Source organism: Scyliorhinus canicula, chromosome 1, assembly GCF_902713615.1.
Source record: "Scyliorhinus canicula chromosome 1, sScyCan1.1, whole genome shotgun sequence".
Taxonomy (NCBI): Eukaryota; Metazoa; Chordata; class Chondrichthyes; order Carcharhiniformes; family Scyliorhinidae; genus Scyliorhinus; species Scyliorhinus canicula.
Window position 1 is genome coordinate 85,957,909 of NC_052146.1, and position 25,480 is coordinate 85,983,388.

General features: G+C 48.2%; 1 protein-coding gene across 2 annotated transcripts in view; it reads right to left on the bottom strand.

Moving 5' to 3' along the window:
- The window catches only part of LOC119964754 (proto-oncogene tyrosine-protein kinase LCK-like), a 156,376-nt gene that overhangs the window by 101,908 nt on the left and 28,988 nt on the right, over window positions 1-25,480 (bottom strand). The window contains exons 2-3 of one of the 2 annotated variants that reach the window (XM_038794700.1): window positions 11,410-11,504; window positions 9,865-9,977 (exon numbers count right to left, since the gene is read on the bottom strand). In XM_038794700.1, coding sequence (XP_038650628.1) covers window positions 9,865-9,972 — 108 coding nt within the window. In that variant the 5' untranslated portion in view covers window positions 9,973-9,977; window positions 11,410-11,504. The remainder of the gene's footprint in view (window positions 1-9,864; window positions 9,978-11,409; window positions 11,505-25,480) is intronic. The other variant, XM_038794710.1, reaches the window with a different exon arrangement.

A 25,480-nucleotide genomic window follows, 5' to 3' on the forward strand; every position in this document is an offset into this window, starting at 1 on the left:
CACTGAATATTCATACCTCGCTAACATCCTTGTGGGGAGGATGTTTCCCCGATGCTTGTGGGGGGGGGGTTCCCAGGTCTGGGAAGGGGATGTGGGCAAGGTTATTTTTAGTGTAGATTGTGGCACCCTCGAAAGATGGCACCCCGATCTCTCTGTGGAGATTGTTGCCCACTCTATCAGGCCCCACCCTGCCAGACAGACGCCAGAAATCACACCTCGAGATTCTTTGTGCACCGAATGCCAGAAGACCTGGAGAAGAAACTCGGCTGTGCGGCTGCAGGGATACACGGCAACTTTCTTGCCAAAACAGGCACTCTGACAAAATGTGGGAGGATTCGGCCATTATCTCATTAAAACTCTGTCACCTCAAAGAGTGATTTCAATTCTTTCTAAAGATCAAAGCCAGAATTCTCCGGTATTGAGATTTACTTTTCCCGCCGGCAGCACACCCCCTCCAACGTGTTTCCTGGCTGCACTGGGTGATTACAATGGGAATTCCCATTGACAATCAGCAGGAAGATAGAATTTCACTGTCAGCGATTGTCACGCCACCGAGAAACACTTGGCTTGGGTACCAGAGCATTCCACCCCTATCTCTGAATGCACTCAAAGAGTCTTGGGGGTCTGGATAGAAAGACATGGGGGACTGGATAGAGAGACATGCTGGGCTGGATAGAGAGACATGGGGGACCGGATAGAGAGACATGGGGGACTGGATAGAGAGACATGGGGGACCGGATAGAGAGACATGGGGGCTGGATAGAGAGACATGGGGGACTGGATAGAGAGACATGGGGAACTGGATAGAGAGACATGGGGGACTGGATAGAGAGACATGGTGGGCTGGATAGAGAGACATGCTGGGCTGGATAGAGAGACATGGGGGACTGGATAGAGAGACATGCTGGGCTGGATAGAGCGACATGAGGGACCGGATAGAGAGACATGCTGGGCTGGATAGAGAGGCATGGGGGACTGGATAGAGAGACATGGAGGACTGGATAGAGAGACATGGGGGACCGGATAGAGAGACATGCTGGACTGGATAGAGCAGGGGTGGGCAAACTACGGCCCGCGGGCCGCATGCGGCCCGCCAAAGGTATTTCTGCGGCCCGCCAAGTCATTAAAAAAAAAAAAAAAAAAATTTTTTTTTTAAATTTTTAAAAAAAAAAAATTTTTTTTTTAAGGTTAATGGAGGCGGGCTGTTGGGTTACTTACTGGTATAGGGTGGATACATTGACTTGAGTAGGGTGATCATTGCTCGGCACAACGTCGAGGGCCAAAGGGCCTGTTCTGTGCTGTACTGTTCTATGTTCTATATGAGGCGCCCAGAATCATAACCGGGTGAAGTAATTATTTTACTTAATATACTATGCGGCCCTTTGTGAATTGTGAATTTTTGAATGTGGCCCTTGCACGGAAAAGTTTGCCCACCCCTGGGATAGAGAGACATGCTGGGCTGGATAGAGAGACATGGGGGACTGGATAGAGAGACATGCTGGGCTGGATAGAGAGACATGGGGGACTGAATAGAGAGACATGGGGGACTGGATAGAGAGACATACTGGGCTGGATAGAGAGACATGGGGGACCGGATAGAGAGACATGCTGGGCTGGATAGAGAGACATGGGGGACTGGATAGAGAGACATACTGGGCTGGATAGAGAGACATGGTGGGCTGGATAGAGAGACATGCTGGGCTGGATAGAGAGACATGGGGGGCTGGATAGAGAGACATGCTGGGCTGGATAGAGAGACATGCTGGGCTGGATAGAGAGACATGGGGGGCTGGATAGAGAGACATGGGGGGCTGGATAGAGAGACATGCTGGGCTGGATAGAGAGACATGCTGGGCTGGATAGAGAGACATGGGGGGCTGGATAGAGAGACATGCTGGGCTGGATAGAGAGACATGGGGGGCTGGATAGAGAGACATGCTGGGCTGGATAGAGAGACATGCTGGGCTGGATAGAGAGACATGGGGGGCTGGATAGAGAGACATGCTGGGCTGGATAGAGAGACATGGGGGCCTGGATAGAGAGACATGGGGGACCGGATAGAGAGACATGCTGGGCTGGATAGAGAGACATGGGGGGGCTGGATAGAGAGACATGGGGGGCTGGATAGAGAGACATGGGGGACCGGATAGAGAGACATGGGGGACCGGATAGAGAGACATGCTGGGCTGGAAAGAGAGACATTGGGTGGCTGGATAGAGAGACATGCTGGACTGGATAGAGAGACATGCTGGGCTGGATAGAGAGACATGGGGGGCTGGATAGAGAGACATGGGGGGCTGGATAGAGAGACATGGGGGGCTGGATAGAGAGACATGCTGGGTTGGATAGAGAGACATGGGGGGCTGGATACAGAGACATGCTGGGCTGGATCGAGAGACATGGGGGACCGGATAGAGAGACATGGTGGGCTGGATAGAGAGACATGGGGGACCAGATAGAGACACATGCTGGGCTGGATAGAGAGACATGGGGGACTGGATAGAGAGACATGGTGGGCTGGATAGAGAGACATGGGGGACCAGATAGAGAGACATGGGGGGCTGGATAGAGAGACATGGGGGGCTGGATAGAGAGACATGGGGGGCTGGATAGAGAGACATGGGGGGAAAGGTCGATGGACATGGGGGGAGGGCAGATAGAGAGACATGGTGGTCTGGATAGAGAGATACGGGGAGTTGGGTAGAGAGACATGGGGGAACGGATAGAGGGACATAAGGGGGAGGGCGGATAGAGAGACATGGGGGTGACGCCGGATTGTGGTGACTCGGGGCTTTTCACAGTAACCATTTGAAGCCTACTTGTGACAACAATAAGCGATTTTCATTTCATTTTATTTTCATGTGGAGGGCTAGATAGAGAGACATATGGCTAGAACGGGAGACATGGGGGAGGGGGGCAGGCAGATAGAGAGATATGTGTGAATGCATAGAGGTACATGGAGGGCCGGATAAAGAGACATAGCATTGGATAGAGAGACATGGGGGGCTGGATAGAGAGACATGGGGGGGCTAGATAGATAGGCATTGGGGGGACTGGATAGAGAGGCATAGGTGGGTTGGATACAGAGACATGGAGGGTCGGTTAGAGAGACATGGAGGGTCGGTTAGAGAGACATGGGGGGCTGGATAGAGAGACATATGGGGCTAGATAGAGAGATATGGGGGACTGGATAGAGAGACATGCTGGGCTGGATAGAGAGACATGCTGGGCTGGATAGAGAGACATGGGGGGCTGGATAGAGAGACATGGGGGGCTGGATAGAGAGACATGGGGGGCTGGATAGAGAGACATGGGGGGCTGGATAGAGAGACATGGGGGGCTGGATAGAGAGACATGGGGGGCTGGATAGAGAGACATGGGAGGCTGGATAGAGAGACATGGGGGCTGGATAGAGAGACATGGGGGGCTGGATAGAGAGACATGGGGGCTGGATAGAGAGACAGAGGGGCTAGGTAGAACGACATGGGGGGTTGGATACAGAGGCATGGGGGGCTAGATAGAGAGACAGGGAGGACAGGATAGAGAGACAATGGGGCTGGATAGGGAGACATGGGGGGCTGAATAGAGAGACATTGGGGGCTGGATAGAGAGACATAGGGGGCTGGATAGAGAGACATGAGGGACTGGATGGAGGTACATGGGGGACTGGATAGCGAGGCATGGGGGTTAGGATAGAGAGATGGGAGGACTGGATGGCGAGACATGGGGGTTAGGATAGAGAGACATGGGGGGCTGGATAGAGAGACATGGGGGGCTGGATAGAGAGACATGGGGGGCTGGATAGAAAGACATGGGGGGCTGGATAGAGAGACATGGGGGGCTGGATAGAGAGACATGGGGGGCTGGATAGAGAGACATGGGGGGCTGGATAGAGAGACAGAGGGGCTGGATAGAGAGACATGCTGGGCTGGATAGAGAGACATGGGGAGCTGGATAGAGAGACATGGGGGCTGAATAGAGAGACATGGGAGGCTGGATAGAGCGACATGGGGGCTGGATAGAGAGACATGGGGGGCTGGATAGAGAGATGGGGGGCTGGATAGAGCGACATGGGGGCTGGATAGAGAGACATGGGGGGTCTGGATAGAGAGACATGGGGGGCTGGATAGAGCGACATGCTGGGCTGGATAGAGAGACATGGGGGGCTGGATAGAGAGACATGGGGGGCTGGATAGAGCGACATGGGGGCTGAATAGAGAGACATGGGAGGCTGGATAGAGAGACATGGGGGCTGGATAGAGAGACATGGGGGGCTGGATAGAGAGACATGGTGGGCTGGATAGAGAGACATGGGGGGCTGGATAGAGAGACATGGGGGGTCTGGATAGAGAGACATGGGGGGCTGGATAGAGCGACATGGGGGCTGGCTAGAGAGACATGGGGGGCTGGATAGAGAGACATGGGGGCTGAATAGAGAGACATGGGAGGCTGGATAGAGCGACATGGGGGCTGGATAGAGAGACATGGGGGGCTGGATGGAGAGACATGGGAGGCTGGATAGAGAGGTATAGGAGGGTTGGATGCAGAGATGGTGGACGGTTGGTTAGTGGCCCTGTAGGGTAGCAGTTGTATAAGCTGGAACTGGATCTTGGTCACAAGGTAACTTCTGTTCCCCCTCTGAAGTTGGTTTTAATATTTGAGTGGAAACTGATACAACCACATAACAACCTTTGATGAAAAAGGCAGTTTCATTTTGAACATTACCAAAACTAGTAATTAAAAAACAAACCAGAGACTGATTCTATGAATTTAAATCTTCATCCTCACAAGAAAATAAGAATTAGGAGCAGGAGGTAGGCTTTGGGCCCCTCGAGCCTGCTCTACCATTCGATAAGATTATGTCTGATCCAATTGTGGCCTCAACTGACTTTCCATGTATCGGAAAGTTAAGATCATTCCAGTCCCCAAGCCTGCCAAGGACCAGAAAGAAGCTTCCAGTTACTGACCAATTTCTCTTCTATCCATGTGTTATAATCTGCTTGAGAGGATCAGTTTGCACCACATCCAACCAAACGTGGAGGATGCATTATTCATAGACATAACTGGATTCCGTAAGGAATGCAGCAAGGAAGAGCAGGTAGTTGCCCTCACCAGCCACGTGGAAATTGCCTTTCAAAAATGCCTGAAAACTGGAATCATCGACATCGATCTCAGTGCAGTCTACAACTCTGTGGCACATAGGTCTACAAGTCAAGCTTTCTAGGGTCCTGGGTTGTTGATACCATCACTTCTCTTTGTCAAAACAGACTATTTCGAGTCCATATGGGGCCCAAGGCCAGCACATGGCAGACGCAACGAATGACCTACCTCAAGAATCAGTACTGGCCCCACCCTGCGCAACCTGTACATAAATGACCTGCCAGCCACTTGCAGACTCACAGAACACAGAACACAGAACAGTACAGCACAGAACAGGCCCTTCGGCCCTCGATGTTGTGCCGAGCAATGATCACCCTACTCAAACCCACGTATCCACCCTATACCCGTAACCCAACAACTCCCCCTTAACCTTACATTTTAGGACACTACGGGCAATTTAGCATGGCCAATCCACCTAACCCGCACATCTTTGGACTGTGGGAGGAAACCGGAGCACCCGGAGGAAACCCACGCACACACGGTGAGGACGTGCAGACTCCGCACAGACAGTGACCCAGCCGGGAATCGAACCTGGGACCCTGGAGCTGTGAAGCATTTATGCTAACCACCATGCTACCGTGCTGCCCCCTCAACTTCATCTACGTGCATGACTTCTGCTGTGCTTACAAATGAGAGATTTCAAGGACATTAACAGTTCTCTTAATGACGACCTTAGTAAACTCTCTGGCATGATTCTCTAAAAATGGGGCTATGTCCCTACGCCGGCAGGAAAACCGGCGGCAACGACTCTGGTGTCAATGGCCCCCGAAAGTGAGGAATACTCACCTCCCTAGGGGGCTAGATTGCCGTTGGATTGTCCCCGCAGCTCCAGGCGGTGGGGAACGGCCAGCGTGATCTTGCGCATGCGTGGAATGGCCAACGTATTTCCCACATGCGTGGGGGTTCCCTTCTCCGCGCCGGCCCCTGGGCAAAATGGCGGAGACCTACATGGACCCGGCGCGGAGTAAAGTAGGCCCCCACGGAACCAGCCCGCCCACTGATCGGTAGGCCCCGATCGTGGGCCAAGCCACCGTGGGAAACCCCCTTGGGGTCGGATCCCCCTGACCCCCCCCCTCCCCAGGACAGCCCCCGCACACTTACCTACCAGGTCTCGCCATACGTGAGGTCAGTAATCCACGCCGGCGGGACTGGGCCAAACGCGTTGACCACTTGGCCCATCGGGGCCCAGAGACTCGCCGGGGGGGGGGGGGGGGCGACGATGGTCAACGGACCCCCACCGGCAATCCCACCGATACCTGAAAAACAGCGGCGGGAAAATAGGGAGGCTGCCACCAGGTCCGAGATTCCCGGCCTCTGGCTTTAGTCAAAAACGGAGCCTCAAAGCAAACACTATCAAAATTGTATCATGTGCCTGCCACCTTGACGATTCAAGTAGTCACCAGGAACTTGACCTCTACCTAAACAGCAGCTGCATTGAACACCACCCTACGCCTACTTACCTTGATGTCATTTTCAACCGCACACTGACCTTCAAGTCACACCTCCAGAAAGTCTCAGCTAAACTGAAGACTCATAACAATCTCATCAGCAAAATTAGCAGGAACCTCAGAACTTTAAGAACCTCCTCTTTGACTGTCTGCTATTCAGCAGTTGAGTCTGGAAGAACTCGGCGTACTGCAAACTAGTAGATGTCCAGCTGAATGAGACCATGAAAAAAATCTCAGGAATAATAGGATCAACAGACACAAATTGCCTACCTGTGCTCTAAAGCATTATGCTGTGTAGCTAGCACAATGTGATTACTAGAAAGAGTATGCAAAAGTCCAGATCTGCCATTGGTAGAAGATATCACCCACTCACTCACCCAGTAAACACCTTGGGGTTGATTCTCTGTCGCCTGCTGCCGGTAGCGGAGTTCCCGATATTGCGGAGAATCACACATGAGGCAAAAAAGGGGATCTCGCTGATCCCATTCCGATGCGCCAGTCCCTCACTGGGTGTGGCCGTGAGCTATATGCCTTGCACAGGCGGGTGGATGCAAATTAGTCATTTGAACTCATTTCCATCTGATTAACAGGATGGACACCCAATTCTCTATGCCTCTGTAATGCTGTGGCCCTCTGGGCTGGGATTCACGCAGACCTAGATTGGTGCACATATTTTTAAGCCCTGATGCAGTGGACCTCGTGTGGGTCAAGGGAGTAGGTCTGTAATGTAGGTACCCCATAGTCCACCAGAAGGCCCCCTCCCTCCACAATGCAAATCCTGCCCACTCCACCCCTCCGCCCCCATCAACCCCCATCAGCGACTCTCATGTGAGACTCCAAACAGACCCTTCCACGAGACCACCCATCAGAGACCCCCCAATTTCAGAGACCGTCCATCACAGACCTCCCTATAAGAGACCCCCCATATTAGTGATCTTCTCCCCCCCCCAACCTGGAAGCTAAAGAATAGTCCAAGCAGAAACAGTAAAAATACACTGCTTTATCATTTACCTGTCCCCTACACCTGTTGTCTCAGACAGAAGTGTAGAAAACAACAGTTATTAATTTATTAAAAGCCAAAATATATCACAAGGTTTTGAGCCCCACCTCAGAACCCTTGATCTCTGAGGCTTCTATTCACTTTCAAAGAGAAATAGCTTTTAGTAGGCTGTAATTGGCAGGGTAATAGCTTCCAGACAGCCAGGTGTCTGGATTGTTTATTTTCAGTTTCCTTCACGCTTGCATGCATCTCAAGCACCCTGTTGTGAAGTTAACCACAATGTTTAGAAACATCTAGTAGATAAATGCTTTCAATTCCTTTTCTCAGCAGATAGCACTTAACTGTGTTTGTTGTAATGATGACTTGTCAATCATAGCTAGATGTTTATAAACATTCCAAACATTGGAAATCGCAGGCTTTGGCCTCCCATGTGGCGAATGGGTCAAACTGAATATGTTTCACTCTGGAGTGAACAATCTCTTCCAATGTGCAACCTCACCCCTGTGCGGTGAAATGCAAACCTTGGTGTATATAATCGAGAAGTACCCTGACCTGTGCTTCAGTGGTGCTCTCACCACCCTAACCAGGCTGATGATATAATAATAATCTTTATTAGTGTCACAGGTAGGTTTACATTAACACTGCAATGAAGTTACTGTGAAAATCCCCTAGTCGCCACATTCTGGCACCTGTTCGTGTACATTGAGGGAGAATTCAGAATGTCCAATTCACCGAATAAGCACGTCTTTCTGGACTTTTGGGAGGAAACCGGAGCACCCGGAGGAAACCCATGCAGACACGGGGAGAATCTGAGACTCTGCATAGACAGTGACCCAAGCCGGGAATCGAACCTGGGACCCTGGCGCTGTGAAGCAACAGTGCTAACCACTGTGCTATGTGCCGCCCTAAGGAGGCCACCAATTGGCTGAAGAACTTAAAATTTGATATCTAGCTGTTCATCAGTGCATACGATAGTAGTCGTCATTCATAGGCCACCTCAAGGCAAGTAACAGTTGCTTCATGTATAAAATCCCACCCACTTTTAATCAATGTTTTGTCTTCCAGATTAATTTTCAAAATTGATATTGGACTTTTATTGCCTGTACATTTGCTGAGTTAATAAGTAATTGATCAATTATTAGTATTGATTAAACTCATTGACATAAGGAACAGAATTTTAATAGCGAGCTATTTCAAATACTTGTTATGATTGGTAGCTGGTTTTCTCCCTGATGAGTGTCACCTATTTCCCTTTCATACTGCCAGGCTATGTATGAAGAGATAAAGACAAGTGAATCTACCTGAGTCCCCATATCAGGAGGGGAATGGGTTGTTAGGCTGTATTATGAGAACTATTTTGTTTGATTATTAATGGTATTTGTGAAAATCGGTTGTTATGCATCTAAATTCTCACCAAACCCAATAACTACTGAGAATTCATCATTATTTTATGGATCGAGTTTTCTTTCACTTACCACCTTTCCCACATCTTTCAAAAAGTCTCAGAACTCCCTTCAACTGTGACTTTGGCATTCATATTTGGACCCCTTTTCTCTCCTTTCCCCATCTTCAGATTCCTCTGTATTTTTTTCTCCCTTATGCTTTGTAATCTCTCCCTTCCTTTGAGGATGACCATATTTAAATGCAAGATTTATTGCTGCAATTCCTATTCCTAGCTCCAATTGTTCATATTTAACAGCCTGATCTTGTGACTCAAGAGGAGACACTGTTTTGTGTCAAGAAAATTGGGTAAACATGGCTCAACTCCAATCCCATGAATGGACAATCTTCTTTGAAGGTGAGATATGAAGTATTGTTTTGAAATAAAGGACCACCTGGCTCGCTTTGACAGACCTCAGATGAGCTCAGATTTTAGTTTTAGATTCTGTTTAATTCTTGATGCAATTAGCTGGCGAGTATCCAGATTGTGGAAGATTCCAATCACAGATTTGTATAACGAGGGGAGGCTCTTTTGAGGTTATCGTTCAAGGCCCAATGCCAAAGCTAAATAGGAATGGAATCCTCGCCAGTTAGACCAGAATGCTGAACTGTATAATCACGTTGTTTGAAACATCTCATTTGGACAAATTTCCTCTTCATCCTGTAAAACAGGTCTAAATAGAAGTGAACATCTTCCTACCATTCACTCCTGATGCAAATTACTTTGGCTAATTACAGTTTATAAAGAAATTTCATTCTAAGAAAACCTTCAATTCTCTGGACCAATTTTGCCACACAAAAATGAAAATAACTTACTTGTTGCTGGTATTGTTTCTGCTCTCGTTCATATTCCAATTTGCATTGCTCACACATATCCTCAATCCAGTTATCATCGTCGTAGTCTGTGCTGCAGTTACAACCCATTGTCACTGAAAACAAAAATACACAGCAGTCAAACCACAGAGTCTAACGTCTGCTTTGGGGCTATGCATTTGGATGTGATCAATCAGGCAGGTGCGCAACAAGGAAACTTTCAACTAGTTCTTGGTACATTTAAAAACAATAACATTTCTTTCTCCTTTCAGGTGTGTCCCTCATTAGTGAACATCCATTTGGCATCTTTCTTTTTTGAGTTCCATTAAGAACATCAACCCAGATTCGAGCTGTTCCTTGGGCTATTGTCATTCGGCAAATGCACCTCCTGTTCAGTGTGTTAAATAATCTTTATCTTATATTCTTCAGTAAAGATTTTTACAGCTAGACATCCATCTGTAATCTGATAATGGAAATGTGTAAACTCTAAAATGTCCAAATGCTTGAGTATTTTTTTTAAAATTTAGAGTGCCCAATTATTTTTTTTCCAATTAAGGGGCAATTTTGCACACAAAATTAGTGTTTGTACCATTTGGCCTTGTATATATTTTTTACTGTTTTAATAAAAAGATATGGCCAATCCACCTACACTGCACATCTTTGGGTTGTGGGGGTGAGACCCACACAGACACGGGGGAGATTGTGCAAACTCCACACGGACAGTGACCCAGGGCCAAGATTGAACCTGGGTGCTCGGCACTGTGAGACAGCGGTGCTAACCACTGTGCCACGGTGCCGCCCTCAAATGTCTGAGTATAAAAACAAGTTCATGGATCAAGATAATTTAACTAGTTACGATGCTGATTTGAAATTGCAGTCTTGGGTGATCGCATAATTAAAACAAATTCCTTGTATTTTAACAATTCACTGACAGTTTACACTAATTCAACCCTTTCGTCTATGGTTAATTTTGAATAGTCTGCGCCACAAGAAACAATAACCTAGATTCCGCTCATGCGGTGGATTCATTTTGTTTGTTTGAACATACTGCAACCCCATTACATTGCTTGAGTCGCATATATGGATGCAAATGAATCGTAATAAAATAATGAAACTACCAGTAATTAATGGAGTAAAAGAACATTCACAAACACTTTGACAATATTCAGAACTTGGTGTATTCTGTTATATTTACTTGACGAAAGCACAACTCCAATTCACCGTTCTGCTTTTTAGGTGATAACTGTTTGGTGCATTTTATTAACATATCGATGCTGTTAACTGAAATACCATTCGAGAAACTGAGGTGAGTATGTACAAGATTGAACAAGAGTAAATATTTCTTTAAATTCAAAGCGAAAATTTAAAAAAATCTGAACAATCTTTTCAGTTTTCAGACACAGTTCCAGGGTAATATGTAAAATATTTTAAATCCTTTGGGCTGCTCTGGTTAGACAGTTCTAAGTTAAAGAGAGTGAACGCAATTCTCAGTAAGTTGGCATAAAATACTGATGACCATTGGTGAGGAGGTAGAAAGAACCTACTTACAATCCTGTAGTTCTTATGCCAGCAACAATGATGAAGAGATCTTAACTGCTGAAGCGTGATGGTGCCCCAGTATCTTCTGGCACTTGAAACATTACCTTTATAATTGAATGGATAAATACATCAAAATCTAAACCTGATGGTTTTGGAGAAATTCAAGGGTTGAGGGGCAATTGTGATCTTATTCTGGCGTGAAGACTTATTGACCTATGTAAACCAAATTGGGATTCAGGAACTGTACACTGCGCAAAGGTTACTTTCAAAATTGCTCACATTCTACGCTGGTTTTCAGTTTCCCTATCTTATTTCAATTTTTGATTCTGTTTTAAAAGCAATATTTATTACAATGCAGTCCACAAGCCCACTCTGTGTTACATTTTCTATACAGTGCCATTTCAGTTTTCTGGATTCATTTTTAAATTTCATACCAGACACACGGCACCTTTTCAAAGTAATTTTTATAAAATGTCACTGGCCTTTTACACTTTGTTGCCAGAACAATTGCAAGGCGATGAGCTGATGCATACGAACACCCCTTTTTGAATGTTCCATATTTGGGTGTAATGAATATTTTAATTGACTGTCACATGTAAACTTCCTAATTCATGTTTTAGGTAAAAGTAACAGAACGTTAAAAAAAATGCCATAATTTGCACAGACCGTAACGTGCTCCAATCCTTATACTTTGGCCAGATTCAGAGTTTGCATTTTGGTGTAAAGATATCCATTATTTGTTTTCAATACTATAACTGGAACAAATCCCATCTTGATCTTGCAGACTCAATTTCAATTGTAAATTGCTTTCAACAACTCTCGGCAGGTTTCCACGAGCTGCAGTGCTTTACAATTCAAGTTGTATTGAGCTGTAATCTAGTGAAAAGACCACGGGCTGGACTCTCCGTTCCTGAGGCTAAGTATTGATGCCAGGGCAGGACATCCACAACAGCAAAACAGACGCCCGTTCAGGCCTGGACGCAGGTGGCAGTGGTCGTCAGCGCTATGGGCAACACCGCGAGGGCCGGCCAGCAACGCAGAAAAAAACTGTATGACCTCCTCAGGGTGGCCAGGGTGAGTAGGCAGCACTGTTCCCCTAGCACCAACCCTCATCCCACACACTCATAACTCTTCCCCCACCCTCTACCCTCCACCCGGAGGGCAGCCAAAACCGCACCCTGTACCATATGCCGGCACCCATACTGGACACCATGGCTGGGTGCCCTGGCCACTGAAGCCACCAGCTACACACCCCACTAGGCTGCAGGCATCAAGCTGTCTAACACTGTGTGGTTTCTGTTTCCCCTCACCCCTCCCGCCCAGGAGAAGGCCGCACAACACAACTGCCGAGAGAGGGAGAAGACTGCAGGAGAACCACCGGACCTGCGGCCCCTCACTACAGCAGAACAGCGGGCACTGCACATGGTCAGAGGGCTGCAGAAAGGGCAATCACCAGGGCGGAGGTTGGCATCGGGCGAGGAAGTGAGTCCCATGGCACCTGTGTCACTGCCCCTCACGATTACCCCCACAGCCAGATCACCCCCACACTCACCATCACCCCACCCCCACATCCCTGCTCCATCACCACAAGCCCCACACCTCCTCTCCACCAATAAAGATTATTATTATTATTATTAGTGTCACAAGTAGACAATAAGCGATTATTATTATTATGATCTCCTAATGGTTCTCAAGTCACATATTCCCATCGTTACTGTATGACTTTAGAATAAGCTGTTAAGAAGGGAGCACAGTCACCCTGCCATACCCACAACACACAATTTCCCAGTTCCGAAAACGTGCTGGCCATGCCACAAAGCCAAAATGAGGAAACTTTCCTCTGTATACTGGGTGTAATGAAATTTAAATGTTCGTTACAGGAGGGAAACCTTCTCAGTCTTGAAGTTTTCATTTTCTTAAACATATTTTACAGTTATGGTGCTTGCTGTACTTTTAAAAAGTCCCCAATTTCTTCTGTCAATCTCGGGGAAACTAAACTTCTTATGTAATGTGGGGTGTTTTCCTTCCTCCTGAAATTCGGAGGTCCTGACTAATAGCCACTCAATATGGTTAGAACTGTCATCGTGGTCTCTGTATGAAACAGCATTTCTCACTGTCAAATAAAGACAACCCAATAACAGGAAGAAGGATGCAAGTGGAAAGATGTTTCTTCTGAATGATAATGCCTCGAACACTCCAATTCTGAGAGCCATTTCAGTCTTTGTGTAAAGTGTGGTAGAGCTGAATATCAAACCTACAGTGAAGAAGGTTAGCAAAGCTTGGACTCACTTGCCATGGGGAAAGCTCCAGTTGCTAATGTTACCACCTGAATGCATCAAATACTGGAAAGCAGCACTCTTGTAGTATCTGCACAAACTTCTCTGCCTCTGCTGGAGGAAGGGGGGGGGGGGGGGGCAGCGCCAAAGGCTATGCATGTTGCAAAGATTGTGACCCTCTGCAAGAGCAAGGGCGACTGCAGCAACCACAACAACCATTGAGGCAACTCCCTGCCGAGAATCATGGAAAGGTATCTGCCCATGTTGCCCTTGTCAGACGACAGATCCTGGCTGAATGCATCCACCCTTATTCTCAGCTTGGTTTCAGAACTGGAAGATCTACAATTGACGCGATCTTCTCAGTCCAGCAGTTAAAAGACAAATTCCCTGAATAATGAAGGCCGATGTATTTGCCCTTAATCAATCTCGTTGGCATTCGACTATGTGAGCTGAAGCGGTCTGTTTAAGCTGCTGGAGAAAATTGGCCACCCGCTGAAGCTGCTCAATGTGATCTCCTGTTTCCAAGGCAACACGATGGGTAAGGCCAGCTATGACAGGGAAACGTCAAAACCTTTTGAGATCCACATTGAGGTCAAACAGGATTGTGTTCTGACACTGACATCTTGGCATACTCTTCTCTTTTCTGCTGTCATTTGCCTTCAGGTCATCATATGATAGAATTTTTCATCAAGAAGTGACGTAGTTGGTTCTGAGACTAGAGTCCGGAGTCTCAATAAAGGAAACTATGATGATATAAGTCGCGAGTTGGCTATGATGGATTGGGAAATGTTACTTAAAGGGATGACAGTGGATAGGCAATGGCAAACATTCAAGGAATGCATGAGTAAACTGCAACAATTGTTTATTCCTATGTGGCACCAAAAGTAAAATGGCAAAGGTGGCCAAACCATGACTTACAAGGGAAATTAGAGATAGGATTCGATCCAGGGAAGAAGCATTCAAATTGACCAAGTAAAACAACAGGTCTGAGGATTGGGAGCAATTTAGAATTCAGCAAAGAAGCACCAAAGGATTGATTAAAAAGGGGGAAAATAGAGTACGAGAGTAAGCTTACAATGGACAACAAACTGACTGTAAATGTTTCTATAGATACGTGAAGGGAAAAAGATTGATGAAGGAAAATGTAGGTCCCTTACAATCAGAAACAGGGCAATTTATAATAGGCAACAAAGAAATGGCTGAACAACTAAACACACACTTTGGTTCTGTCTTCACAAATGAGGACAGAAATAAAATACCAGAAATGTTTGGGAATACAGGGTTTAATGAGAGGGAAGAGTTGAAGGAGATCAATGTTATTAGAGAAATGATGTTGGGAAATTGATGGGTTCGAAGGCTGATAAATACTGAGGGCCTGATAAACTACAACCCAGGGTACTAAAGGAAGTGGCCCTAGAAATAGATGTTCATCTTCCAAGATTCTAAAGATTTTGGAACAGTACCTACAGATGGGAGGATAGCTAATGTAACCCCATTACTTAAAAAGGGAGGTAGAGAGAAAACAAGGAATTATAGACCAGTAAGCCTGACGTTGGTAGTGGAGAAAATTCTAAAATCCATTATTAAAGATTTTATAGCAGAGCACTTAGAAACTAGTGGCAGGACCAGAAAGAGTCAGCATGGATGTATGCAAGGGAAATCATGTTTCAAGGATGTAACTAGTAGAGTTAATTATGGGGGGGGGGGGGGGGGGGCAGTGGATGTGATTTATTTGGGCTCTCAGGAGGCTTTCGACAAAGTCCCACATAAGAGATTAACGTGCAAAAGCGAAGCACATGGGATTAGGGGTAATGTACTGAGATGGATAGAAAACTGGTTGGCAGACAGGAAACAAAGAGTAGGAATTAACAGGTCTTTTTCCAAATGGCAGGCAGAGATGAGTGGGGTACCGCAGGCATCAGTGCGGACCCCAGTTATTCACAATATATATTAATGGTTTAGGTGAAGGAGCAAAATATAGGGTGCAATTCTCCGAGCCCCGCGCCAGGCCAGAGAATTGGCGCAACTGCACCACAATGCCCCGGCGCCGGTGTGCGATTCTCTGAGGTGCGGAGAATCGGCACCGTTTGCGCCAGCGTGTTTGGCGCGACGCTGGTCGCGGGCCACTGGAATTGGCGGGGCCACCGATTCTCTGGCCTGGATGGGCCGAGCGGCCACGCGGAAACGGCAGAACCGCTCCAGCGCCGTGCTGGCCCCTGTGGTGGACAGAATCGGTCGTCCCCGCGCCCGTTTCGCGTCATCGTGAAACGGGACGGCGTTCACGACGGCGCGAACACTTGGTCTCCATTTTGGAGAATCGCCCCCATAATATCTCCAAATTTGCTGATGACACAAAGTTGGATGGAAGGGTCAACTTTGTAAAGGATGCAGAGATCCTTCAATGTGATTTGGACAAGTTGAGTGAGTGGGCAAATGCAATATAATTTGGATAAATGCGAGGTTATCCAATTTGGCAGCAAAAATAGGAAGGCAGCCTAATGTCTGAAAGGCCATAAATTAGGTGATTGAATGTGCAACAAGACCTGGGTGGCCTCATACTCCAATCACTGAAGGTAAACTTGTAGGTGCAGCAGGCGGTAAAGAAGGCAAATGCTATATTGACTTTCATAGCGAGAGGATTCGAGTACAGGAGCAGGGGTGTCTTGTTGAAAATATACAGGGCCTTGGTGAGGCCATAGCTGGAATATTGTGTGCAGTTTTGGTCTCTATCTGGGGAATTATGTTTTGCTCTCGAGAGTTCAGCGAAGGTTTACCAGACTGATTCCTGGGATGGGAGGACAGACTTATGAGGTGAGATTGAGTCAGTTATAAATGTATTCGCTGGAGTTCAGAAGAATGAGGGGGGATATCATCGAAACTTATAAAATTCTTTTTTAAAAATAAATTTAGAGTACCCAATTAATTTTTTCCAATTATGGGACCAATTAGCATGGCCAATCCACTACCCTGCACATCTTTGGGTTGTGGGGGCCAAACCGATGCAAACACGGGGAGAATGTGCAAACTCCACACGGACAGTGACCCAGAGCCGAGATCGCACCTGGGACCTCGGCGCCATGAGGCAGCAGTGCTAACCACTGCGCCACCGTGCTGCCCTGAAACGTATAAAATTCTAACAGGACTAGAAAGGGTAGATGCAAGAAGGATGTTCCAGTTGGTGGGGATGTCCAGAACCAAGGCTCACAGTCGGAGGATGCGGGGTCAGCTATTTAGGACTGAGATGAAGAGAAATATCTTCACCCAGAGAGTGGCGAGCCTGTGGAATTGGCTACCACAGGTTGTAGTTGAGGCCAAAACATTGTACGTTTTCAAGAAGCAGTTAGATATAGAACTTGGGGCGAAGGGGATCAAAGGATACGGGGGAAAAATGGGATTAGGCTATTGAGTTGAATGATCAGCCATGATCATGATGAATGGTGGAGCAGGCTTGAAGGGCCAAATGGCCCCCTCATGCTCCTATTTTCTATGTTACCTACAGAAGGCGTCTACTTACACACTGGATCTGGCAGAAAGCTGTTCAGCCTTGTTTACCTGAGATCCAAGACAAAGGTGCGTCAAGTCCTCATCAGAGAGTTGCTCTGCACTGACAATACTGCACTAACATTCCATTCTCTGGAATACCCTCAGTAGCAAATGGACCTAGTCTCTCAACCCTGTAAAGAGTTTGAGTTGACCATCAGCACAGGAAGACAAATGCCATGTCAGAATGTTGTCATACAGCATCTATCAGCATTGACAATGTGATGTTGTAGGTTGTTGATAGCTTCACATATTGAGGCTCCACTGTCACCAGCAATCTGTCACTTGATGCGGAACTCAATACATAAATTCTAAAAGTTATGTCCAAGCTAAGTAAGAGAATGTGGAATAACCGCAACTTGACTAAGAACACTAAACTGTGAGTCTACCAAGCCTGCGGCCTCAGCGCATTCCTCTACAGCTGCGAGACTGGACAACAGGGCAGGAGAAAAAGTTGAGAATTTCCACGTTCACTGTCTCAGATGTATCCTAACAACTCTAGACAGGACAAGGTCACCAACCCAGAGGTCCTGTAATAGGCTAATTCCATCAGCATAAACCCATTGCTAAACCAATGATGTCTGCCATGTTCATCGGATGGTTAACGACCTTAAACCCAAAGACCTTCTGTACAGTAATTAGTTGTTTATAAGGACTTTGGAGGGGGTTTGAACACAGCTCACTGTTTTTCTCTTTCTAGGAATTGACAGATGGTGCTCCCTTTGTCTGCGTCAGCGGATGTATTGCCCAGGTGAGTGTTAAAGCAGTAATTATTTTCACTGCTTCTGACTGGACTGCTCTCCACCTTCCTGACAGGGATCTCTTTTCTTGAGGGCTTCCTCTCAGGGACCTCTTTCCTGGGGGGCTTCATGACAGGGGTCTCACTTCTGGGGTCTCTGGAAGGGGGGGGGTCTTTATTTAGGGGGTCTCTGCTGGTCCCTTTATTTAGTGGGTCTCTTTATTTAGGAGATATGTTAGGGTCCCTTTTTTAGGGGGTCTCTGTGGGGGGTTCCTTTATTTAGGGGGTCACTTTATTTAGGCGGTCTCTTGGGGTCCCTTTATTTAGGGGTCTCTGTGGTGGGTGTCCCTTTATTTAGCGGTCCTCAGGGATCTCTTTATTTAGGGAGTCTCTGTGGGGGGGTGCAGTTGGGGGGGGGGTTCTGGCTGGGTAGACAGGTCTTGTATTGTGGGGTGGCAGGGTGACCTCGGATGGACTTTGGGGACAACTCTCTTAAAGAGTTACCCCCTCCAATGCATCAGGGCCACACTTCTCAGGACCTGCAGTGATTCCGGGCCCAGAGGTCTGGGGATCTTAATGACCCATTTGCAGCCTCCCACTGTTACGGGGCGCGAACACCGATCCCAACTCCAAGCGGGGAGGCCGGAATATCGGAAACGGATTGTAAATAAGTTTGCAACTATTGGTGGGAAAGTGAAGTTGAGATTGAAAATCAGCAGCAATCCTGTTGACTGGTGACCCAGGCTTGAAGGGCTTATTTCTTATGTTCTTCTAATCACTGTCCATTGTACCTGCGTTTAGATTGTGAGGAACAAATGCAGCATGATATATCCTCCAGGTTCGTCACTATTGTCAATGTATCGAAACCAGTAATTGCTAATTAACTTTGTTCTATGGTTGGAATCTAGGGCCGGGATTCTCCCCTACCTGGCGGGGCGGGGGGTCCCGGCGGGATGGAGTGGCGTGAGCTAGTCCGCCGTCGGGCCGCCCCAAAGGTGCGGAAGTCTCCGCACCTTTAGGGGCCAAGCCCTAACATTGAGTGGTTGGCACCCCGCTGGCGGGCGGGAACGGCCTTTGGCGCCACACCAGCCGGAGCCGAAGGGACTTCGCCGGCCGGCGGAAGTCCGCGCATGCGCTGGAGCGTCAGCGGCTGCTGACGTCATCCCCGTGCATGCGCAGAGGAGGGGGTCACTTCCGCCTCCGCCATCGGAAGACTATGGCGAAGACGGAAGGAAAAGAGTGCCCCCACGGCACAGGCCCGCCCGCCGATTGGTGGGCCCCGATCGCGGGCCAGGCCACCGTGGGGGCACCCCCTGGGGCCAGATCGCCCTGCGCCCCCCCCCAGGACCCTGGAGTCCGCCCTCGCCGCCTGGTCCCGCCGGAGGTATGTGGTTTGATTCCTGCCGGCGGGACCTGCATGACAGCGGCGGTACTTCGGCCCATCACGGGCCGGAGAATCACTGGGGGGGGGGGGGGGGGGGACCCGCCGACAGGCGTGGCGCGATTACCGCCCCCGGCGAATCTCTGGTGTCGGAGACTTCGAGAGACGGCAGGGGCGGGATTCACGCCGGCCCCCGGTGATTGTCCGACCCGGCGGGGGGTCGGAGAATCCCGCCCCTTGTCTTTCCTGTTTTCTAATGTTTGTATTCTGTCAGCGCTTTAAGCTGTAAAATGTATTTTGAGCACTTTTAAAATCTGATAAAAAGAAATGACACATCGGAGGTTTGAATCTACATCTCATTTGTTGTGTTTTGTAGCAGATTTTTCCAGGAAGCTGAGAGTTTATTTTGTTAACTGAAAATATAGGAAGTGGCAATGAACAGAAATGTGTCATTATATTTATGTGATGAATATTCTAAACGCAGATGAAGGCTTCATTGGGTAAGTGGCTCTTCCTGATTAGTTGAATAACTTGTTGTGGTAAGATGGGCTACTCCCAAACAAATCAATCATTATTTCTGATACTAGAATGTCCGATTTTATTGCACTTCATAATGGAAACATATTGTTCTGTTTTACTGGAGGCATCACCAACGATGTCAATATTTGTCTATTTTTTAACAATGTCTTGCATTTATATAGCACCTTTACTGTAGTAAAACATCCCAAGGCACCTCACAAGAGGGTTAAAAAATAAACTTTGATTCCTGTTGAATCCGCGGTAACAAGACACATAGACGATAGGTAGACATTAACAGACAAGGTTTATTCCGATACAGATGGCACCTCCTCCACTTTGCTAAGGGTTCCCTTCCCCATCCTGCACCCAGGCCAGGGTTTTTATGTGATTTGGAGAACTCCCTGTCAAGGGGAAGCCCCGTCCTCTTAAAGCGGCCGTATTTCAGGGTGATCATGGGACATCATATGGGCCTGATCCCAAAACCTTCACTGGGGTTATAACAATCAGTCCATATTAGGAATATTGGGCTGATGACAGAAAACTTTGCAAGCAAAGTAAGTTTTAAAGTGATTATTAAAGGAGAGATGAGAGAGAAAGTCTGAGAGGTTTAGGGGGAGAATTTCAAAGTTTAAGATTCATACAGTGGGAAGCATAGTCTTGCGTTTTGGAGCAATTTAAACCAGGATGCTCAAGAGAGCAACACTGGAGGAGCACAGGTATCTGAGGGTTGCAAGACTGGAGAAGATTACAGAGATTGTGCAGCCATGGAGGGATTTGAAAACAACGACTGGAATTGTAAAACTGAGGAGGAGGCAATGTAGGTAGGCGAGCACGGGGGGGGATGGGTGAATGAAATGAGTTAGGACAAGGGCAACAGAGTTTTAGATGAACTCAGGTTTGCAGAGAGTAGAGCATGGGATAAAAACAGAAAATGCTGAAAAATCTCAGTAGGTCTGACAGCATCTGTAGAGAGAGAACAGAGCAACGTTTTGATTCTGGATGACTGTTTGTCAAAAACATTTTGGGAGATAGAGATATCACCCCGAATGACCTGGATCTAATTTTAAGTCTATTCCTCTGGTTCTGGACTCCCCCATCACAGGATATGGTTCTAATTATCCATCAACTTCTTTAACCATTGCAAACTTTTTTCCCTGAGACCTACTTTTGGGCGGCAGTGGTCAGCACTGTTGCTCCACAGCGCCATGGTCCCAGGTTCGATTCCCGGCTGGGTCACTGTCTGTGCAGAGTCTGCACGTTTTCCCTGTGCCTGCGTGGGTTTCCTCCGGTTGCTTAAGTTTCCTCCCACAAGTCCAAAAGACATGGGGCGGGATTCTCCGAAATGGAGGCAGAGTGTCCGCGCCGTCATGAACGGCATCACGTTTCACGACGGTGCGAAACGGGTGTGGGCACTACCAATTCTGGCCCCCACAGGGGGCCAGCATGGCGCTGGAGCGGTTCACGCCGCTCCAGCCTCCCTTCCCGGCGCCAAATGGGCGCCATGCCAACCCGTGCATGCACAGTGGCGCGGGGGACTTCCTCAACGTGACAGCCCTGATGCAACATTGCACGGGGTTCAGGGGTCGGTCGCGTAACAAAATAGGGCTGGGGCTGGGGAGGCCGGCCCGCCGATCGTGGGCCAGACCCCATCGGAGGCCCACTCCAGTGGAGGAGCCCCCTCCTACCCACCCCCACAGCTGCCCCCTGACAGTGCGCGCAGAGTTCCAGCCGGCTGTGAGCAGATGTGGACGGCGCAGGCGGGACTCTGCCGTTTCCGCGCGGCCGCTCGTCCCATCAAGGCTGGAGAATCGGCAGCCCGGCCGTGGACAGCAGCCCGCAACCAGCGCTGCGCCAAACGCGTTGGCGCAAATGGCGTTGATTCTCCGCTTCTCGGAGAATCGCGTACCGCTGTCGGGGCAGCGTGGTGCGGTTGCGGCGATTCTCCAGCCCGGCGCGGGGCTCAGAGAATCCTGCCCATGCTGATTGGGCGGCAGTGGTTAGCACTGTTGCTCCACGGCGCCAGGGTCCCAGGTTCAATTCCCGGCTGGGTCACTGTCTGTGCGGAGTTGGCACGTTCTCCCCGTGCCTGCAAGAGTTTCCTCCCAGTAGTCCTGAAAGACGTGCTGTTAGGTAATTTGGACATTCTGAATTCTCCCTCCATGTACGCGAACAGGTGCCAGAATGTGGCGACTAGGGGATTTTCACAGTGACTTCATTGCAGTGTTAACGTAAGCCAACTTGTGACACTAATAAAAATTATTATTATTTTGCAAATCAGCCGACCTTTGAGACCAACACCAGCTGACCTTCGTGATCCATGCCGGCCTCTTTCACAACCCATGCCAACTGACCTTTGCGACCCCTGCCACGTTCGCTTACTTTTAATGCGAGAGGTGAGCCTGCTTGGTCTTCACGATCTCACTCCAATCAGGAACACAGGAGGAGAGGGCACATAACAGGTGCAGACTTCAGCTAGTTCCTTTGTGCTGTCTTCAGCTTTATGCAAACGGAAAATCCAACCTCGCACATATAGGTCGTCGTGAATGGCAATGGCAACAAAATGCCTGTGCCACAAAAGCAGCTCGCCGCGTGTGCAGCCTGGCTGTTAGAAGCCTAGATACTCCGCTCCCCGGATCTACCCAGCTCCCAACGCCTCTGAGACCAATGTGATTTCGCGAGACGTTGTGTAGTAAATCCCGCCCAGTTTCACGGCAGGGGCCTCAGGGACCGGGACACCATTTAAAAATGGCATCCTGATCTTTCGCTACACTGAGGAGTCCTGGTGAGCAGAGCTCCTTGGTGTAGGAAACGAGGCTGTGTGGCCTCGGCCATGCATTCCCCAGTAAGGCCCCTTATTTAACGTGTCCAGGGCGCGTAAATTGCTCTCTTCCGTTGCCTCTGGCCAGAAGACTCCACACAGCCTCATTTATTTCTATTTAAAAGGTGGCAACGGCTGCCATTCTCCATTTAACAGCTGGTAGCGACTGTTCATAGGATCATAGATTCCCTGCAGTGAGACCATTCAGCCCATCAAACCTGCGCCAGCCCTCTGAAAGACCACCCTACCTTGGCTCACTCCCTTGCCCTAACCCCACCTAACCTTTAGACATTAAGGGACAATTTAAAATAGCAAATCCACCTAACCTGCACATATTTTGGACTCTGAGAGGAAACCGGAGCACCTGGAGGAAACCCACGCAGACATGGGAGAACATGCAACCGCCACATAGTCACCCGAGGCTGTAATTGAACCCAGGTCTCTGGCGCTGTGAGGCAGCAGTGCTAACCACTGTGGCACTGTGCCACCCCATTTACGAGGACTGCTGATGAAGAGACTGTAAGCTCCAATGTCCAATGTTTTGAATCTAGTTTGCACAATGACATGTAAATCAAGCACCTTGTTCAGATGTTGCTTTTGGACGCACAATGCTAAATATTCCAGAGTTCATACTCAACAGTGCCAGTTTCCATTGTCACAAAAACTAATCGTGATTTAGCCACAGCACTGTCAGCACGAGTGGACAGTAGCTTTTCCATCATGCTTACTTCGAAACGAGTTTCATTGTACCATTCCGATTTCAAAATCTTCCATTCGTCGATACTTAAAGGCTTCATTGGTACAGACGTATTGCAACTTTAGTTACTGTTGAAGCATCACCCAATGTGTTGCCTGTTTGCCTTTTTGCGAACTGCTGTAAATAAAGGGTGTGATCTATCGGCCACACTGTGCCGGAAATGCAGTGCACTTGCTCCCAGCTAGTCTCGCTCTATTGTGCAGTTTCCTGAGGTAACCAAAGCATTGGGTTCTACCCTCTTCACCTTGGAGACCTTGGGCGAGTGCTATTCAGTAATGGGCTGCACAAATGCCGTGGGAGTCTCTCAGGGGATTTGAGGCCTTCAGCTGCATGCCCTGTGGGCAGCATGAGACCCTGGCACTGCTACTTCCCACCACCTGGGAACCATAGTACTGCCATCTAGGCACCCTGGAGTGCCACATTGGTGCCAAGATGGCATTGTCACGGTGCTCAGGTGGCACTGCCAGAGGTACTGCCTTGGTGCCATGGTGGTGATTGGAGTGGGTGCCCTGCATGGGTGTGGGAGGGTGCAAGAGGGGAGCAGGAACCCCTTACAGTGAGTTGGGGCTGGGGGGGGGGGAGTTTTCAGGGGTCATTTCGGGGGCTCAAGAGATTGGGACACCATTTAAAATCTCTTCCTGCACTGAGAAGTTTTGGCGAGTGGGGCACCTCAGTGCAGGGAACATGACTAAGTGCAGTCATGGCCGTGTGTTTCCCGCTGAGGCCCCGTATCTAACTGGAGTCACGTTAGATAGTGTTGTGTTTCTCAGCGCTGTGAGTACCGGGAAACACACGGCTAAATGTGCTCGCTATGGAACATAGTTCCCATTTGATTCAATTGCACCCAAAGAAAATGAAGGTCCAGTGTCGCCCATGTGAGCAATTCGTTCTTGTTTAGCGTTTGATGCTTTCCTCTTGTTTCCATCATTCTGTTTCTGCTCAGTTGGCATTAAAACATTTGTCAAGGTGCTGAGTTGTGGAGCAACGCAGCTGGGTAAAAGCCTCGCTGCAGCTTGGAGCGGTGCACGACCGAATGACACGCTGCAAACAGGGGATAACACCGCGGGAGGTCTGTGCTGACATGATGAGCTGTGATGGAAGGGGCTGCTCTCTTTAACCTCAGCCTCCAACTCAGCAGCAGCTCTGTACCATACCTTCACCGAGAGTGAATGGGTACTATTCCACAATAACACTCTTCCAGTTACTAGACTTTCAGGCTTTACCGCAATTCCCGTTTACCGCACTGACAGAGACTTTAGAAGGGGCGCCAGGTTGGGTGCTTCTCCCGTTATTGGAACCACTGCAGGAACGGCGCGACCGATCGTTTTGCAACCCTCCCGAAACCTGCCCACGGTCCACTCGTGGGTCCCAACCAGTACTTTGAAAAACCCTGAAGTAGATCACTCATTAATCTTCTATACTCATGGGAACACAGCCATCCAACTTGTCTTCATAAATTAACTGGAATTTTCCATACATATGTTGCTTTTTATACTCAACGTACTGATAGGAAAAATGTGAAAATAACTCCCGACCGTTAGACGATCATCACAGAGCCAATTGTATGAACGCATTCAACCCTCCTTCGACAGTCCATGATTATTAGTGCATCATGAAATGTTAGATATATAAGCTGACTAGAGTAACAACTTTGCAATATTAATTTGCATTTAACATAGATTTGAATTCTTATCGGTCACGCAATTCTTGCCCGATGACCTTAAAACATAGGAAGTATTTTATATAAGCCTGACCACTGAATTTGCATTTTGGTTTATCGGGTGGTCCGTTCATGATTAAATATTTTCCATTCACTGCAGTCGTCCACCATATATTCTATTTAAAGATTCAGAAAGTGTTGCGCAAAACTGCCCACTGTTCCACTGTAGTACAAAGTTGACATCATTAAAGTTGGTTTTGCACTGCAAGTGTCGGTTTGTCATTGGTGCTGGCAGTGTGATATCCTCTTTATATTTGGAGATAAAGTAAAACTTTGCGCCAGTATTTAAATGTATTTTAGAAACTGCCCAACGGTTGATAAAAATCTTAA